This window comes from Ramularia collo-cygni (genome assembly GCF_900074925.1).
Source record: "Ramularia collo-cygni strain URUG2 genome assembly, contig: RCC_scaffold09, whole genome shotgun sequence".
Taxonomy (NCBI): Eukaryota; Fungi; Ascomycota; class Dothideomycetes; order Mycosphaerellales; family Mycosphaerellaceae; genus Ramularia; species Ramularia collo-cygni.
In genome coordinates this window covers 1,183,946-1,201,647 of record NW_019716263.1, presented here as the reverse complement: position 1 = coordinate 1,201,647, position 17,702 = coordinate 1,183,946, and the positions used below count along the sequence as shown (strand labels likewise).

The 17,702-nt window shown below is 53.2% G+C and overlaps 3 protein-coding genes; 2 read left to right on the top strand and 1 right to left on the bottom strand.

Moving 5' to 3' along the window:
* Window positions 1-620: 620 nt before the first annotated feature.
* RCC_06575 (related to 50S ribosomal protein L12) lies at window positions 621-1,248 on the bottom strand (the record flags this gene model as incomplete). XM_023771838.1 has 2 exons in its annotated part: window positions 621-950; window positions 1,006-1,248. The coding sequence occupies 2 exons, from the start codon at window positions 1,246-1,248 to the stop codon at window positions 621-623; spliced, it is 573 nt and encodes a 190-aa protein (XP_023627606.1).
* Window positions 1,249-1,510: 262 nt separating this feature from the next.
* Window positions 1,511-15,981, top strand: RCC_06574 (related to midasin (AAA ATPase); the record flags this gene model as incomplete). XM_023771837.1 has 2 exons in its annotated part: window positions 1,511-8,605; window positions 8,674-15,981. 2 exons carry the CDS (start codon window positions 1,511-1,513, stop codon window positions 15,979-15,981), a joined length of 14,403 nt encoding a protein of 4,800 aa, XP_023627605.1.
* Window positions 15,982-16,191: 210 nt separating this feature from the next.
* Window positions 16,192-17,199, top strand: RCC_06573 (related to Pyrroline-5-carboxylate reductase; the record flags this gene model as incomplete). Its single annotated transcript, XM_023771836.1, has 1 exon — window positions 16,192-17,199. The coding sequence occupies one exon, from the start codon at window positions 16,192-16,194 to the stop codon at window positions 17,197-17,199; it is 1,008 nt and encodes a 335-aa protein (XP_023627604.1).
* Between the last annotated feature and the right edge of the window lie 503 nt (window positions 17,200-17,702).

Sequence of the window (17,702 nt, the reverse complement as noted above, 5' to 3'; positions counted from 1 at the left end):
CCTTCGAGAAAGAGGTGGATGATCTAACAATCAAACACTGTCAACGTCAGCAGCATCCGATTTTGCCTTGGTATTTGATATCTGATTGGGATAGGGCTGGTGAAGTGCTTGCCGGCTCTCCCTGTAATGAATCGACGACATTGCTCTCGAAGAGGTAGCTTCATGCACCAAAGGAAGCAGCCTTGCGGAGAGTCCAACGTCGTCTTCGTAATCGTGTTGTCGGTGTTGCGGAAAGCATGACATCTTCGACCGCTGCAGATGGGGCGGCAAACTTCAATCTCATCGGGCCTTGGACAAAGGGGGAATGCCCTTTGAGATGGTAAGTCTGCCGACCGAATGGAGCTGCAGTTGGTACGAGAGTATCTCTTTACATTTCTCGCATTTAGCTCTCTCGCCACCAGGACTGATCATCCCTGAGGCGATGAACATGGAATATGTCGTGAATTGTGCAATGCTGCTTGTGAATTGTACGGTTTGGCTGCGAAAAGCTGCACTCACCGTCCGTACTGTACATGTATTCCCGTAATGCAACCCAGCGCCCATCTTCCAGATGCATAGAGCTCCAACATCGACCCTCCCTTTTGATACATCCATCACCATCATCGCTGCGATATGCACTCCTACTCCATCTTGACAACTCCACCCAGGCCCTTCAATGTCTCAATGATCTTCTCTGCCTCCTCCTTGGCAACTCCTTCCTTCATCATCTTGGGTGCGCTCTCGACAAACTTCTTGCTGTCCACGAGAGATAGACCCAGCATGGCCTTGATCTCCTTGATGATCTTGGGCTTTGCGGCGGCATCGAATGACTCTAGCTTGAGGTTGAACAATGTCTTCTCCTCCTTGGCAGGCGCGGCCTCCTCTTCCTCTACTGCGGCAGGTGCAGCGGCAGCGGGTCCCGCAGCGGCGGCAAATCCACCCATRGGCATATCAGGGATATTCAAGTGCGACTAGTGTATACCTTGTGAGCCCGAGTCTGAGAAGAAGATGGGCGAATGATCCTACCTTTAGTGATGACACAAGATCTGCCGTTTCCAACAGCGTCAACTGACTGATCTGCTCTACAATCTTCGCAATCTTTGGGGAAGCAGAGCTCGCGGCGGCGGCATCGGTGGATTGCCATCGGCACGCGATCTGCTGTCGTCTGCGCGGTGCGGTCGAGGCTGCGAATCGAAGGAGAGGGGTGGCTTGGGCGGAGCGGACACACTGAACGCACCGGCGGGCGGCAAATTGAGGAGCGAGCGACATGATGGCGGATATGAGGTGAATGGATGGATCAATGGCACCTCCACCGTCCGTCCAAGTCCAACAATGTCTCCAGCGGGTGCTTCTCCGTCCTCCGAGCCAATGATGGTCCAGCGCACGCTTCCAAACAGGCACTTCACTACGGTTGCCTACGATGCTTCATGAGACTTTAAATTTTTCTTGAACCTCACACTCTGCTTGAGACGACGCATAGATTTCGCATCAAGCGGCCTCCGGTCGCATTTCCCACACATTCGTCCTCGACATGGAGCGACACGATGCTGGACTCATCGGAGCATCGCTCCCTGATGAATTGCTCCAAACCATCCAGAATCACAACAGCAGCAATGCAATCTACTTGCAATCACTTACAAAAGCTGCCCTGGACGCTCGCTACACATACATCTTGCTGGCACACTGCGGAGATCTGTTCGCACACATATGTGCTTCACTTCGCGAAAATGCATCGTTCTCCACCTCAATCGCCACGTTAGGTCGAGTGATACCCCATGCATCATTTCTGGCACCCTTCGCGACTGAACTTTTGGAGCGTGAGAGGCACGAGTCGGGCGAGTCGGAAGACGAGGATCTACTCTTTTTCCTGGGACTCTTTCGGTTGCTCCAATTCGACCATCGGACCTTCGGCAAATATGTCCAGGCCGATAAACTGGCTACACAATTGGCTCACTCCAGTAGACCGGTCACTTACCTCATTTTACGGATCCTTCAGATACATCTCAGTGCTGCGGATCACTGGTTCGAAAGCGCCGTCAAAAAGTATCTTGGGGCGGAACGCGATCTCGGGAGTGAGATTGATGGTCTCTGGGACGAGAAAGTCATCGACTACCGCTTTTTGTCTCTGTGGGAGGAGGATCGCTTTCATGCTGTGACGGACCTGATCGAGGATGTAAGGACGTCTATCGATCGTACTGCTGGCCCTGCACGTACCATTCAGGCCGGCGACTTTCATTCCTCGACTGCTCTCGTTGGAAGCGTCTTGTTCCCACGGACCGGCACAGAGTCTTCGATCAGCATCGAAAAACTGGTCACAACAGAGACCGTGGTACGAAATCTGGACTCACTCGCACATGCGTTGAAATCATCGAGTCCACTCCTACTGACGGGATTGCCTGGTGCTGGCAAGACAACGCTCATTCGAAGTGCCGCCCAGTCCTTGGGCAAGCTCAACAAAATGGTGACACTCCATTTGAACGAGCAGAGTGATGCAAAGCTTTTGCTCGGCATCTACACCACTGGTGACACTCCTGGTTCATTCRTATGGCGTGCAGGTGTCTTGACAACAGCCGTGCAAGAAGGACGTTGGGTGTTGATTGAAGACCTTGACCGAGCACCCAATGAAGTGCTTGGCACTTTGTTGCCGTTGATTGAGAGACGCGAGCTTCAACTCTCAAATCGAAAGGATACAATCTACGCCGCAGAAGGCTTCAGGATTCTCGCCACCGTTCGGAGCACAGTGAACCACCGTGGCGAGGAATCGAAGCCCCTCACACACATGCTTGGATTTAGGCACTGGCAGGCTGTGCCCATCGCTATGCCCTCGTCTGAAGAGCATGGTCTGATTGCAAAGAATCTCTACCCCAACCTTGAACCGTTCATGCCACAGTTTATGACGCTGTTCGAACGGCTGATGGCTTCTCGACAGCAATCAGCTGGTCAAAGCAAGACCGGGGTTGCCCGTCCGATCAGCCCACGAGACCTGCTCAAGTGGTGTCAACGAGTATCTTTACTTCTCAAAAACCGCACAAGCTTYACCGCTGGCGATTTTGACTTCATCTTTCTGGAGGCGATCGACTGTTTTGTTGGCGCGCTTCCGGACGATGCCACCCGCGCCGGCCTTTCTGCTGTCATGGCAGAAGAGCTACGCATCGACCCTCAGCGACGCGACTATCTTCTCAGCGGCCATGAAGTGAAGTATGAAGCCGACAAGACCAAGATCGTCATCGGCCGTTACAGTCTGGCAAAATCTCGTCAGGTCAAGAACCAGATTGGGTCATTCTCCACTAATCCTCATACTACCCGTATGTTGGAGAGAGTCACTGCGGCAGTCCTCAACCGAGAGCCATTGCTACTTGTGGGAGAGACTGGTGTTGGAAAGACGACCGCTGTGCAACACCTTGCAGCCAACCTGGGAAAGAAGCTGGTCCCGTTCAACTTGTCTCAGCAGAGTGAAGCCGGGGATCTTTTGGGAGGCTTCAAGCCCGTCAACGCAAGAACCCTGATGGTACCGCTGAAGGACGACTTTGATGATCTCTTTGCTCAAAGCTTCAGCTCTGCGAAGAATATCGATTTCACCCGGTCACTAGGCAAGGCTATGGCGAAGGGCAAGTGGAAGACGGTTTGCCAGCTATTCAATGCAGCCCTCGGTATGGTAGACCAGCAGCGGGCTTCGTCACCTCCGAGAGAAGGCGAGGCGCCAAGCAAGAAGCGCAAGGTTGACTCAAAATACGTGATCGACTTCGCTCGCTGGGACGAATTTGCTGCTCAATTTAGAGCCATTGAGCGCAAGTTGGGCAGTGGCGGAAGCGATGCCATTGCTTTCACTTTTGTTGAGGGCAACATCGTCAAGGCTGTGCGCAATGGTGATTGGGTACTGCTAGATGAGATCAACTTGGCATCGTCCGACACCCTCGAGGCGATTGCCGACCTTCTCGACCCTCTGCCGTCTCTGCTTTTGACCGAGGCTGGCAACATCGAGCGCATCATCGCGAATCCCGACTTCCGCGTCTTTGCCGCTATGAATCCTGCCACGGATGTTGGAAAGAAGGATCTTCCACCAGGCATTCGATCACGCTTCACGGAGCTGTATGTCGAGAGCCCCGACAGGGACCTCAAGAGCCTACAGAGTATTGTGCGAGCGTACCTTCGACAAGAGTCGACAGCCGATGCAGCCATCTCAGTGGACGTCAGCAAGCTCTACATGGAGATTCTCGACCTTGCGAGACAGAACAAGCTCGTTGACGGAGCAGGTCAGAGGCCTCATTTCTCTCTCCGGACGCTCACAAGAACACTTAGCTTCGCCAAGATCATTCAGCAAACCTGCAGTCTGCGCAGAGCGCTCTATGAAGGATTCCAGATGAGCTTCTTGACCTTTCTCGATATCGAGTCTGCTCGGTTGATCCAGCCGCTTATCGAGAAGGCGCTGTTCAAGAAGACGAACGTCAAATCAGAGCTACAAAAGTCTCTGGCGAAGCCGAACGATGCGCATTCGTATGTGAAAGGCTACCCACAGTCCAGTGAATACCCCGAGTCGAAGCATTGGATTCGACAAGGATCTGTCGAGCTCCAGGATCAGCCAGACTACATCATCACAAATTTTGTGCGCAGCAATTTGGAGAATCTGGTTCGTGCTGCAAGCACACGTCAGTTCCCTGTTCTGATCCAAGGTCCAACATCAAGCGGAAAGACGAGCATGATTGAGTACCTTGCTAAGAGGACAGGGCATAAATTCACACGCATCAACAATCACGAACATACGGACTTGCAGGAGTATCTTGGCACCTATGTCTCCGACTCCTCTGGTCGGTTGGCCTTTCAAGAGGGAGTACTCGTAAAGGCACTGCGAGAGGGACATTGGATCGTGCTAGATGAGCTGAACTTGGCTCCTACGGACGTTTTGGAAGCTTTGAACAGATTACTGGATGACAATCGCGAACTTTTAATTTCGGAGACACAAGAAGTTATCCGCCCTCATCCAGATTTCATGCTGTTCGCTACGCAGAACCCAGCGGGCCTGTACGGAGGTCGAAAGACGCTAAGTAGAGCCTTCCGCAATCGTTTCTTGGAGCTGCATTTCGACGATATTCCCGTCGATGAGCTGCAGACGATTCTCCACCGACGCACGCAGCTTCCCGAATCCAGAGCAAGACGCATCGTTGCTGTCTACAAGGAACTCTCGATTTTGAGGCAGGAGAATCGTCTCTTYGAACAGAAGAGTTTTGCAACACTTCGTGATCTGTTTCGCTGGGCTGGAAGACCGAATGACACAATCGAGCAATTGGCGGCAAATGGCTACATGCTTCTTTGCGAGCGTGTTCGAAAACCGGAAGAACGCATTGCTCTCAAAGCTGTGATTGAGAGAGTCATGAGCGACAAAGGTCCGAAAGTGCGCATCGATGAAGACGCACTTTACGCGGAGAATTGCCCAGAGATCGCACACCATAAGCAGCAAAGCGCTACGACGAATGGGGTCGTCTGGACAAAAGCTATGCGCAGGCTTTACGTTCTTGTCAGCAGGGCCATCGCAAACAACGAGCCTGTGCTTCTCGTGGGCGAGACAGGATGTGGCAAGACGACCGTCTGTCAGATGTTAGCAATGGCCCTGGATAAGGAGCTTCACACGATCAACGCGCATCAGAACACCGAGACTGGAGATCTTATTGGCAGTCAGCGCCCCGTGAGGAACCGCGCCGGCGCAGAAGCAACGCTGCGAGAACAGTTGTTGTCATCTTCTTTGCTGGTCGTCGAGCAGGATGAACCAACTGATGCACTTCTCGCAGCGTATGACCARGCCCTGGCTGCTTTGACCAAGGAGCAGAGGGCAGCCCACGTCCAGGGAAATCTCCACAATGACATTCAAGAGTCACGCACTCGATACAAAGCTCTCTTCGAATGGGCCGATGGAAGTCTCGTACAAGCCATGCGCAATGGGGCCTTCTTCCTCCTTGATGAAATCTCTCTTGCCGACGACTCCGTGCTGGAACGTATCAACAGCGTTCTGGAATCCGCGCGCTCAATACTGTTGGCAGAGAAGGGCAGCCTCGACTCAGCAATCACCGCAGCGCCAGGCTTCCAATTTTTTGCGACCATGAATCCTGGTGGTGACTACGGAAAGCGGGAGCTCTCTCCTGCTCTCCGTAATCGTTTCACCGAGATTTGGCTCCCAAGTCTGAGTGACACGGATGACATACTTCAGATTGTGCAGGCAAAACTCAGTGAAGATGCAGCTCGAGGGTACGCCGGCGCTATGGTGGAATTTGCAAGTTGGTTCAAAGCTCGCTTTGATACATCTGCGAGTGCATCTGTGTCGATTCGAGACACGCTTGCGTGGGTGGAGTTCGTCAACGCTTTCCAGTCTGCAAATCTTGAAGCGGCAGTCGTGCATGGCGCTGCTATGGTGTACATTGACACGCTGGGTGCGAATCCAGCTGGGCTCATGTCACTAACATCGAACAACATCGAGGAAGAGCGGGAGGCCTGCCTCCAGCAGCTCGGCAAACTCGTGGCCCTGCATGCGCAAGCCATATATGGCAAGATTTTCTCCGTCATCGCAACCGATTCGGCGTTTGGGATCGGGCCCTTCACTGTCCCTCGGGTGCAAGGCAATACGCCGGTCGATACAGACTTCACATTCGAGCCTCCAACAACGCGATCGAATGCTATGCGTGTGCTGAGGGCATTGCAGCTCGTCAAGCCGATCATGCTCGAAGGCAGTCCTGGTGTTGGCAAGACTGCTCTTGTAACAGCCATCGCCAGTGCAGTCGGCATGCCACTGACACGCATCAACTTGTCCGACCAAACCGACTTGCTCGATCTGTTCGGCTCCGACGCTCCTGTTGAAGGCGCAGCCACGGGCACGTTTGTTTGGCGAGACGCACCATTCCTGACGGCTATGAAGGCAGGCGAGTGGGTACTCCTCGACGAGATGAACCTTGCTTCCCAGTCTGTACTTGAGGGCCTCAACGCGTGTTTGGACCACAGAGGAGAAGTTTTCATTCCCGAGCTTGGCCAGTCCTTTTCCCGGCATCCCAATTTCCGACTATTCGCAGCACAAAACCCTCATCATCAGGGCGGCGGCCGCAAAGGTCTGCCCGCATCATTCGTCAACAGATTCACGGTAGTGTACGCCGATTCCTTCCGAGCAGATGACTTGATGATGATCTGCACTCGGATGTTCCCCTCTCTCACAGAGCAGTACATCAAACAAGCGGTCGCGTTTGTCAGCAGTCTCCAGCACGAAGTGGCAGGCAACAGAAGCTTCGGCGCCAGCGGAGGCCCTTGGGAGTTCAACCTTAGAGACACAGCACGGTGGCTGGACCTCGCCGCTTCTCAAGAGAACCTTCTTCCCACCGGTACCCCCCACGATTTCATCGACACCCTCTTCACGCAACGTTTTCGCACGGACCAGGACAGGGGTCGTGTCGAGGAAGTCTTCGACTTCGTGTTCCCGGGCGCTGATGCGATGTCAGATCTCTTCACAAACATGTCCAGCCAGACACTCCAGATTGGCTTGGGATTTCTTGCCAGGGACCCTCTGAACTCGACGCCTCGGACGACTTGGTGCAGTAACGTCTCCAGCATTCATCTACGGGCTCTGCAAACACTTATGCTATGCGTGCACAAGGCCTGGCCTGTCGTTCTCGCTGGTGCACCTGGAGCTGGAAAGTCCACATTGGTCGGACGTCTTGCTCAGAGTGTTGGCGCAGAGGTTGTAACGCTCGCTATGAGCGCCGAGACTGATGCCTTGGACCTAATCGGTGGCTACGAGCAATATGATCCCCATCGCCTTTCAGCACAGGCTTTGAAGGAGTTGCACGCTCGAGGTGACTATCTGGCAAAGCTCGCCCTCGTCGAGAACTCAGCTTCGACCACTGCGAATCTGCTCCATGCTTTCCAGCTAGTGGTGCAAGACCCTCGGAATGTTACTAACTTGTCATACCTAGCACAGCTTTTGCCCACAGACCTCCAGTCCGAATTTCTGCCCTTGCTAGAGACGTTACGTGGGACTGCATCTCAAGTTATTGACAAGGCACGTTTTGAATGGATCGATGGTCCCCTCATCGATGCTTTGCAACAAGGAAAATGGTTGGTCCTTGATAATGCCAACTTGTGTAGCCCTTCTGTGCTCGATCGCCTGAACTCCCTCTTGGAGCCCAATGGCACCCTCCTCATCAATGAGCACACCACGCCGGATGGCCAGRCCAGGGTCATTCGTCCACACCCAGGCTTCCGCATTTTCTTGACGGTTGACCCGCGCATGGGAGAACTGTCGAGAGCTATGCGTAATCGTGCTGTTGAGGTCTATCTCACGACACCATCACTCGCGACTCATGCTGCTTCAACCGACGGCATGTACACCGAATCGGCACTTACTCGATTCAGAGCTCTTAGAACAGTCAACGCGGACGACGAGCATGCTATGAGGGTTGTGAAAGACCATCTTGCTGTGACTGATCAGCTCCTCATTCCACGCTTTCAACGGGAGCTGAAGAACGGGCTGTTCTCAGGACGATTCATCCACACCGTTGATTTGCAGTGTGAAGTCGACTTGACACGCGTCGTAACTCTTCACAAGGAAGTTTCAGGCCGTCTAAAAGCACCTGCTGACTACGCTTGTGTTCAGGTCAGTTTCTACGTTTCTACAATTTTGTAAGTGTAAATGTAGCTAACGGTAAGCCCATTTTCTTACAGACTCTTCACCCTCTTAACAATCAGCCTCTTCTCGCTCAAACTCCGGAATACTCAAGTCAAGCCGCGGTCCTTGGCGACCAGTTTGATCTAGCTGTCTCTTTGAAATCGATTGATAAGTCTTTGAGTGCCGCGAAAACCAATCGCAAATTGACAGATCGTTTGAAGCGATTTATGCGAAAAGCCAGAGAGGAATCTGGTAATAGAGGCAAGAGTGAGTTGCTGGACATCCTAGAGAGAATGCTTTCTCCTCTGGCGCAATGGACACAGCAGCAAGGGGACATTTACCAAAGGCCAAATGTGCTGAGAAGCCTCCTTWCGCTTTGCTGGATCCTTCTTCATGCCCTGGAATCCGATGCGCTTGACTCCGCCCTCTTAGCTACCTGCGTGCTAGTCGCACAGTCGCTCTGGTCAAAGGGCTTGAAGGCCACACCCTCACTTTCGACAGTGCTGGAGCAATTCCATCATGCACTTTCGGACTTGAGACTTACACCCAGCAGTGTGAATGGACAAGCTTGCGTTTCAATGTGGAGGATTCTGAAGCCTCAGATGCCTGCAACGATGGATGATCTGGAGGCCGTTCTCAGATTTGAGTCTGTGATAGATCGATTTGACGAAGTTGTTAGCTTTCGCTTCCCCATCAGTCATATTGTGGATCTCAGACTTGCTTTCCAACGTTCGCTCAACGTAGCAAACACAGTGGAGGCCAAACTGGATACCCTTGCCGAGCAAGCTATGGCGTCAATTCCGCAGCACATTTCCGACGAGGATGGCGAGCTGGCAATATCTATCAAGCCCCATTTTGCCAGCACTTTTGAGAGTCTATGCCAACACTTCGCAATAATGGCCCTGCCTGCTCCGATTCTTGACCCCATCGAGAGCACAACCCTGGAGGTCCTTGCGCTTCGGAAGACCGCCAATGGCATCAATCGTCATGAAGGCCAGGCACGCACAGCAAAAGATCAGCTTCGAATCCTTGGCTTGAGCTCGCAGTCTCCATTCAACGATGAGTCTGCGGACGCCTCTGTCACCGTCAGAATGCTGCGTAGCGTCAACCAGGTGAACCAAGTGAGCTTGCACAGCCTGGACTTGCTGTCGACCGAGGCCAAAGCGCTTGGCCACACATTCGCATCCAGGGCCGATATCATACAGTCTGAACAGTTGTCGGCACTCGACGCCTGTCTGCGGAACCTGGTGCACACTGTTATTCAGAGCTTACCCCATGAGGGCGAGTTACCGGATGAAGATGCCCCAGAAATGTTGAAGTACTTGGAAGAGTACCCCGGGTTTGCTTCAACTCTTACCCGTCTCTTGCCGGTGGTTAAGTACCTCTGTCACACGCCGAAAACTGGAACTAGCAGGTTGCAACACGCTGCTGAAGCATGGCAGTCTCTGGCCTTGACCTGCTTTGAGCTATACATTCCAGACCATGCATTCGACCCCGTACAAGAGGCACAAATACAGACAGCTGTCTATCAGCATACTAAGGATGACCTTGTCTCAAGAATGAAAGCGTTGCGGACATTCAAGCAGGCTTGGGTCGGCGACCAAAACTCTTACCGCGCCCGCCTCCTCGAGGATGACATTTGTCACCTTGGTACGGGACCTACCATTGTCCAAGTCTGTCGACCACCAAAGTCTCAGATCGCTCAACTGCATACGGAGTTCCAGGCGCTCGTAAGAACCATCAAACCGCTTCGCCAAAGCGGCCAGCAGCTCGACCAAAACGCATGGGACAACATGCAGGTCATTCGAACGCGTCTTTTGGAGCGGTATCGCGCCTATGCCGATCTTGCGATGCCCGTGGTCGGATTTGTTGATTGCTTGTTCATTTCGCAGCGGCTAGATTTGCAAGCTAGTCAGGCCCAATCGACGGATACCGAGTACAGTCTCGCTAGCATCACGCCGTTGATGAGTGCTTGCTTGCATGATTRGCTTTCCGATGACCAATTTACCCAAGTCCAACAGGTTTGCCGTTCAAAGGACGAGCAGATTTACTGGCTGTCTGTCATGGCCGTGCGGGCAAACGTCAAGCCAATAGTTTCCGTCTCGGCAGAACTGCGAGCGGCCGTCGATGTCGCTTTCCGGGCATTCTATGAAGCATGGAGAACTGAGCTGAGCCGCGACCAGAAGCTTGATGCTGCCAACTCGAGTCTGTACAGATACCGCGGGGGTGATGATGACGAGGAAGAAACAACGTCCGAGGAGCTCAACGAGCTGTTTCCAGGCTACGAGACTGAAAGCCGCAAAGCGTCAAAGCCGAGCGTGCTCACCGGAGCACAAGCATTGGCACCCAAGATGGCTGAGCTGTATCACGCAGTTCACCAACCCGAGAGGAGGTTAGACAAGCAGCAGCTCATCGATTTGTTACAGCAGGCAACTCGGACAGAGTCGACTGCCTCAGCATCAAAGACCCCAGCAATACTCTGCGCATTGCACGCTTTGACCTCAAGTCTCTCGCCAGCGACAGCATCGCGTACAGCCAACATCTACCTTGAATCGAATATCGGGCAATGCAAAGCTCTCGTCAGCTTGATAGCAAAGGTGCAAGCCCGCTTTGAGACAATCCACAATGCGTGGCCCGACCACGCGTCACCCATTGAAGTACTGCGAGCCTGTCATAACGTTCTCATGCYTAGTCACGGCGAGCCTCTAGCGTCCTTCCTCCCTCCAGTGGAAAAGGTGCATGCGGCGATCGGAGAGTGGCAGAAGTTCGCAAGCTCGGAATTCTCAGCTGCTGGACTACTCGAAGACATTACCAATACCGTTGTAGGTTGGCGACAACTGGAATTGTCAACCTGGGCCGGTCTTTTCGAGCACGAGGACAAACAGTGCAAGAAGAGTGCTGCATCTTGGTGGTACATTGCTTACGAGACTATCATCCGAGCATCAGACGAGATAAGTAGATCCGCAGATCTTTCCCTCGCCAAGTTCGCTCAAGATCTCGTCGAGACCCTTGGTGGTTTCCTTGCAAACTGCGGGTTAGGAGAATACACCATCCGTCTGCGAATGTTGGCCGACTTCGAGGCGGATCTCGCAACACGATTGATCGACCAACCAATGCTGGCAACCGTTCGCGAAGCACTGTCGAGCTTGATCTCATTCTACTCCAATTTCGAGCAAGTCGTCGCCGAAAAGCTCGCGACGCGACGTGTGGCCCTGGAAAAGGAGGTGAAGGAGGTGATCCAGCTAGCGAGCTGGAAGGATCGCAACATCGACAAGTTGAGGACAAGCGCGAAGTCCTCGCATAAGAAGCTGTTCAGAACTGTTCGCAAGTATCGAAGACTCCTAAGCGAGCCTGTGGCCTCGTTGTTGCAGGCGGACTTTCCAAAACTTGCCACTGGTGACATCGAGCACCACATGCCAATTCTGCAGGTCGTCGACGTCCCCCTACCGCGTGTCGTCTCACAAACATGGAATGGCCGGCCGGTCACTCTGTTGAACGTGTCAGCAACTGTACGGGATATCGAAGCAACTGCTCAGGGCAGAGGGTCGACAGCAGCGAAGAGAATCAACAAGTTCCTTGACGAGCTTGACGAGGAGAGTAATGAGCTTCGGAAAGCCACTCCTGAAGAGGCCACGGAGAAGAACAAGAGCCTGGTCCAGCATCTCAAGACCCGCAAGCGCCGCCTGCTTGCGGACGTGCTCCGGGATGTGCGCTTGATGGGCTTCCAGACCAACATCGCCGACGATGTCCTGGCCCAGCAGCAATCGCTACACGTGGTACTCGCCAAAGCTCCACCACTTGGTGGTGATATCATCTCTGCAAGCACGGCTGATCGCGACTTCCATCGACTGCTCCATATCATGCCATCTGTTCGGGAGAGCACTGTCAAACATTCCGAGGACTTGACGCCAGCCGAGATCGCACGAGCGAAGGTCCTGCTTGAGAGTATGCTGCAGTGTTCCATCAGCCAACACAATGCAGTGAGTAGTCAAATCAAAGATTTGGCATCCTTGAACGCGGTACTGGGTCGGCTTGCTGCGACCTCTTCGGGCGAAGATGTAGCCATTCGAAATGGCGAGACGATTGATACGTCGAAGCTGAAGATCTCGAGCGTCTGCGCTGTGTTACAAGCTTGTATTCAATGCGTGAGCACGCAGGCCGAGCTTTCTGGAACTGGGTACCCGCAGGTCATGGAGCAGTTGGCACGCTGGAATACTGATTTGGTTACTGTTGAAAAGGACATGCGTCTGGTGGCGACCCTACCACAGAAGGTCGACAACGCCGCCATCAGATCGCTGGAGACGTCGTACGCCAACGTTATTTACCAGATCTCGGTACAAGTCAACGAACTCATTCAGCTGCATCCAGAGCTGGGTCCTACGCTTTCACAGCTGTCACTGTGGGTGGCAAACCGGCCAGGCGATTCAGCGGAGGCAACACCCGAGCCCTCTATCTCACCCGACGTTTGGATCAAGAATCTCGTTGACATCGTAGATCGCGCGCAAAAGCTCGCCACACAGGAGAAGCCAGCTACCATAGTCTCCAATGGCCAGACAAAGAAGCAATGGCTCCTCGAGCAGCAGAGGTCTCTACTCGCCGCTACAGAGAGTACGCTCATCGGCACCATCTCTGCGGACTTGAAGACCTTATTGGCGCGATTACAAAATTTCTCGCACGAGGAGACCTTACCTGAGATCGGTTTGATGATTCAAACTTTGCAGCCTGTTCTACAAGCATACGCGAATGCTGCGGAGAAGCTGGTCTCAGACATGTGCACGCTTCACGCAGTCACCAGCAAGATGGCCCATCGACTAGCGGTATCGTTCATTCAGCTTGCGCGCCAGGGGTTCTGCACTCCATCGGACAAGTCAGCGAGTGACGAGCAGCAAGCTGGCCAGGCTGAGAGCGGCACTGGTCTTGGAGACGGCGATGGCGCTGAGGATATTAGCAAGGACATCAAGGATGACGAAGATCTCTCGGAGCTCGCGCAAGACGCCAAGAAAGAAAAGGACGATGGAGAAGAGCTGGAAGATGAGAAGGATGCCGTTGATATGGCGGATGAGGATCTTCAAGGAGAATTTGGGGAGGAGAACGGCTCAGAAGGAGAAGATGACGATCAGGATGGCCAATCTGACGGCGATGTGGACGAAGAGGCTGGACATATTGACGACAAAGATGATGATGCGGTTGACGAGAAGACCTGGGATGATGGCAAAGCTGAGGAGAACGCCGAAAAGGAGGCTGACAAGGGCAAGGGCACTCGTGACGAAGATATTGCAGCCGCAGAGAACGCCGAAGCCGGCGCGGATGAGGCTGGGGACGATGGGCCGGATGATGGTCAAGAGGAGGATGCCGGAGCGGAAGATGAGCCCGACGTGGAACACAACCAGCCTGAAGCGGCTGATCCACACATGGAAAATGAGCAGAATCTTGACCTGCCGGATGATATCAACATGGATGGTGACAAAGACATGCCGAGCGACGTCTCTGATGGAGGCTCGGACTTTGGCGACAATCTCAGCGACGTTGATGGAAACGACGATGCTGGCAAAGATGACGAGAACCTCGATGTTGATATGGACGATGAAGAGCAGCCGGGAGCCGAGCAGGAAGATACCGGAGAAGCTACCGCTGCGGAAGAAAACCAACCAGAGGAGCAAGATGATGATGCTGGCTCCGATATTGCAATGCTTGATCGTCCAGAGGACAAGGATGATACTCAACAGGATGATGGCTTGGTGTCTGCAGATGCTGGCCAGGGCAACGAAGACGACGAATCGGCGCAGAAGCAAGGGACCCTGTCGGCTGCTGAGCAGCTTCAAAATGAGCTCGACACCCAGCAGCAGCCAAGCGACCAATCTGGTGCAGCCGATGGTGGTAATCGAAGCCAACAAGAGGCATCGTCCGGTAAGGCAGAGCCCGGCCAAGAACAACAAAATCTCCCATTCAAGCAGCTAGGAGACGTCTTGAAGCAGTGGTACGATCAACACAAGAATATCGAGGCTGCCCAAGAACCAGAACCCGCTGGAGTCGATCCAGATGCTAAAGATGAAATGGACGTGGACATGAAAGATGCGCGCTTCGAACACCTGCCCGAGCACGCCGAATCAGAGATGCAAGCCTTGGGTGCGGCCGCGATGGACCAATCCAAGGCTCTTGATGAACAGAACGCAATGCCCATCGAAGAGACCGGGCAAGACCAGGATGCGGCTTCACCCAAAGAACATGAAGATGCGCCACAGTCACCAAACGATGAGCCCAAAGACTCTGAAGACACTCAAGGTGCAGCGCCGAACGAGGCGGGCGCGGACCTTGGGCCAAAACCCGAGAAAGCTGTCGTCGGCAAACCCACAGAAGTAGATACGGATCTGGAAATGGACGAGTCCGCAGAGGATCAGAACGACAACATCGAAGACGTCGACGAGCAGCTCACCAACACTCACTTGTCGCACGACAATCAAGGTCTCATCACCATCGAAGAGGCCCGTCAAGCCTGGGCAGAACACGAGAGTAGAACCCGCAATATGGCGATTGTTCTCACGGAGCATCTTCGTCTCATTTTACAACCCACGCAGGCTACCAAGATGCGTGGAGACTTCCGCACCGGCAAGCGTCTGAACATCAAGAAGATCATCCCGTATATCGCTTCTTCTTACAAGCGTGACAAGATCTGGATGCGCAGATCCATTCCCAGCAAGCGTTCATACCAGATCATGCTTGCAATCGACAATTCGCAATCCATGAACGAGAATGAGCGGAAGGGACTGGCATTCGATACTCTGGCTCTGGTCGCCAAAAGCATGTCGATGCTCGAGGTTGGGGAGCTGTGCATTGTTGGCTTTGGCGAGACCGTCAACATCAATCACGACTTCGACATGCCATTTACAACTGATGCTGGCGCAGAAGTGTACCGACAATTCAGCTTCACGCAGTCGAGAACGGACGTCGAGAAGCTCCTTCAGACTTCCATCGAGCTCTTCCGCACAGCTAGGTTGAAAGCCACGGGCTCGGCCAGCAATCTTTGGCAGCTGCAACTCATCATATCTGACGGCCTGTGCGAAGATCACCCTTCAGTCCGCCAACTCGTTCGCCAAGCGCACGAAGAGCAGATAATGGTCGTCTTCATCGTTGTTGATTCCACAGCGGAAGAGTCCAGTATCGGGACAAAGCAGAGCATCATTGACTTACCAGTGGCACGTTTCGACAAGGACGTGAATGGTGAGACTCAGGTGTATATGGGCAAATACCTCGACACTTTCCCCTTCCGATACTACCTCATCGTGAGGGATGTTCTCGAATTGCCAAATGTACTTGCGGGAGCATTAAGGCAATGGTTTGCGGAAGTGGTGGAAACGGGCGGATGAGTACTGTAGAAGAACTAAATTTTATGTGATAGTGTAGATTAGCATAGCGATGGCGTTCCAGAAAATGTTTTGTTCCTGTTATCAAACAAGTGCTCCATTAATCTTCTGTAAAAAGTCCAGTCAGTTCAGAGGGGGGAACGTCTCACCTTGATTGTCATTCAATCCCACAAAAACTTTCCCACCTCCAAATTTCCCACACCTCTTCCCGCCATGGATTTTGACAAGATCCTGCAGGAGACGTTGGAGATCCAAAGGCAGGCGAATGCTGCTTGGGCTGCCGGAAAGAGAGAGTTGCTTGACGATGGAGGACTTACCTTGACTGTACTCGGCTGCGGAACAATGGGCATTGCGATCCTAGGAGGCATCATGCACGCGTTAAACAACCCGACATCTAGTCCTGGAGATGCGCCAACACCGGAAAAGCTCCCAACGAAGTTCCGAGCGTGTGTTCGAAGTCTCGAGAGTGTAAGAAGAGTGCAGGAAGAGTTGGGAAAATACAACGCGAAGCTCTCGCTATTCGAGGGTGAGAATGTCAAGGCGGTGCAAGGAAGCAACGTCGTCCTACTAGGATGCAAGCCATATATGCTGGCGGATCTGCTACGCGAGGAGGGAATGCGAGAGGCTTTGGCAGGCAAGATACTGATCAGCATACTGACTGGCGTGTCCGTGGAGGATCTTCACAATGTACTCTATCCCAAAGGCTCCGAGTTTGCCAACAAATGCACGATTGTCAGAGCTGTGCCGAATCCTGCTGCGGCTGTTCGTGAATCAATGACCGTCATTGCCGTCCCCAATCCTCCACTGGCTGCCGAAACGGATGCTCTGATTACTTGGATGTTTACACGAATCGGACGGGTACTTCGTCTGCCGGAAGCCCACATGAATGTCTGCAGTACGCTCTGTGGCTCTGGTCCTGCGTTCGTTGCAATCATGGCTGAGTCTCTGGTTGCCGGTGCCGTGGCGATGGGCTGCCCGCGCGAAGAAGCACGTGTAATGGCCGCACAGACTTTGCGTGGCACTGCGGCTCTGCTATCAGTAGACGAGGATCTGGCAGTCTTGAACCGTCGTACATCAAAACCAAATAGCTGCACCCATGAAGGCCTCCGGGTGCTCGAAGATGGCGCGGTCAGAGAGAAAATTGCCCTTGCCGTACGAGAAGCGACTCTTGCCGCTGGCCGACTTGGCTCAGAGCAGGAAAGGTTCAAACATACCGAATAATGAAGACCGGGGGAAACGTCTCAAATCAGGGTACGCTTCCTTGCTGGCTTTTCCGTTGGCAATAGCGCCGGTCTGGACACCACCCTGAGATTGAAGCTTGGAACGACTTGTCGCGGCCTTCCTCTACACCCATCATCTGTGAGTTCCGCATATCATTTCTATCATGGAATGCCATTCCCTCTGAGAGAGCAGCTACACTCGTGCTCAATGCGCGAAGCGGCAAGAGCAGGTCTGTCCTGCCCAGTACGTGGTGAGTCCATGTAAGTACTTGCATCCTGGAAGCAGAAGCCGCACATCTACGATTTAGCACGTGACCAATCTATGGCAGCAAGCAAATCTGGCGGTCGTTGACCTCCAGGCTGCAAGGTGAGACTTGCTCTGCTGGTCACATCAAGAGCTAGAATCAGTTCTCGACCATAGTCTAGTCACAGTAATGCTTCTCTTTTCTGCACCCTCGTATTACTCCCTTAACGTCCTTGTTATAGATGCACAGCACGTTATCT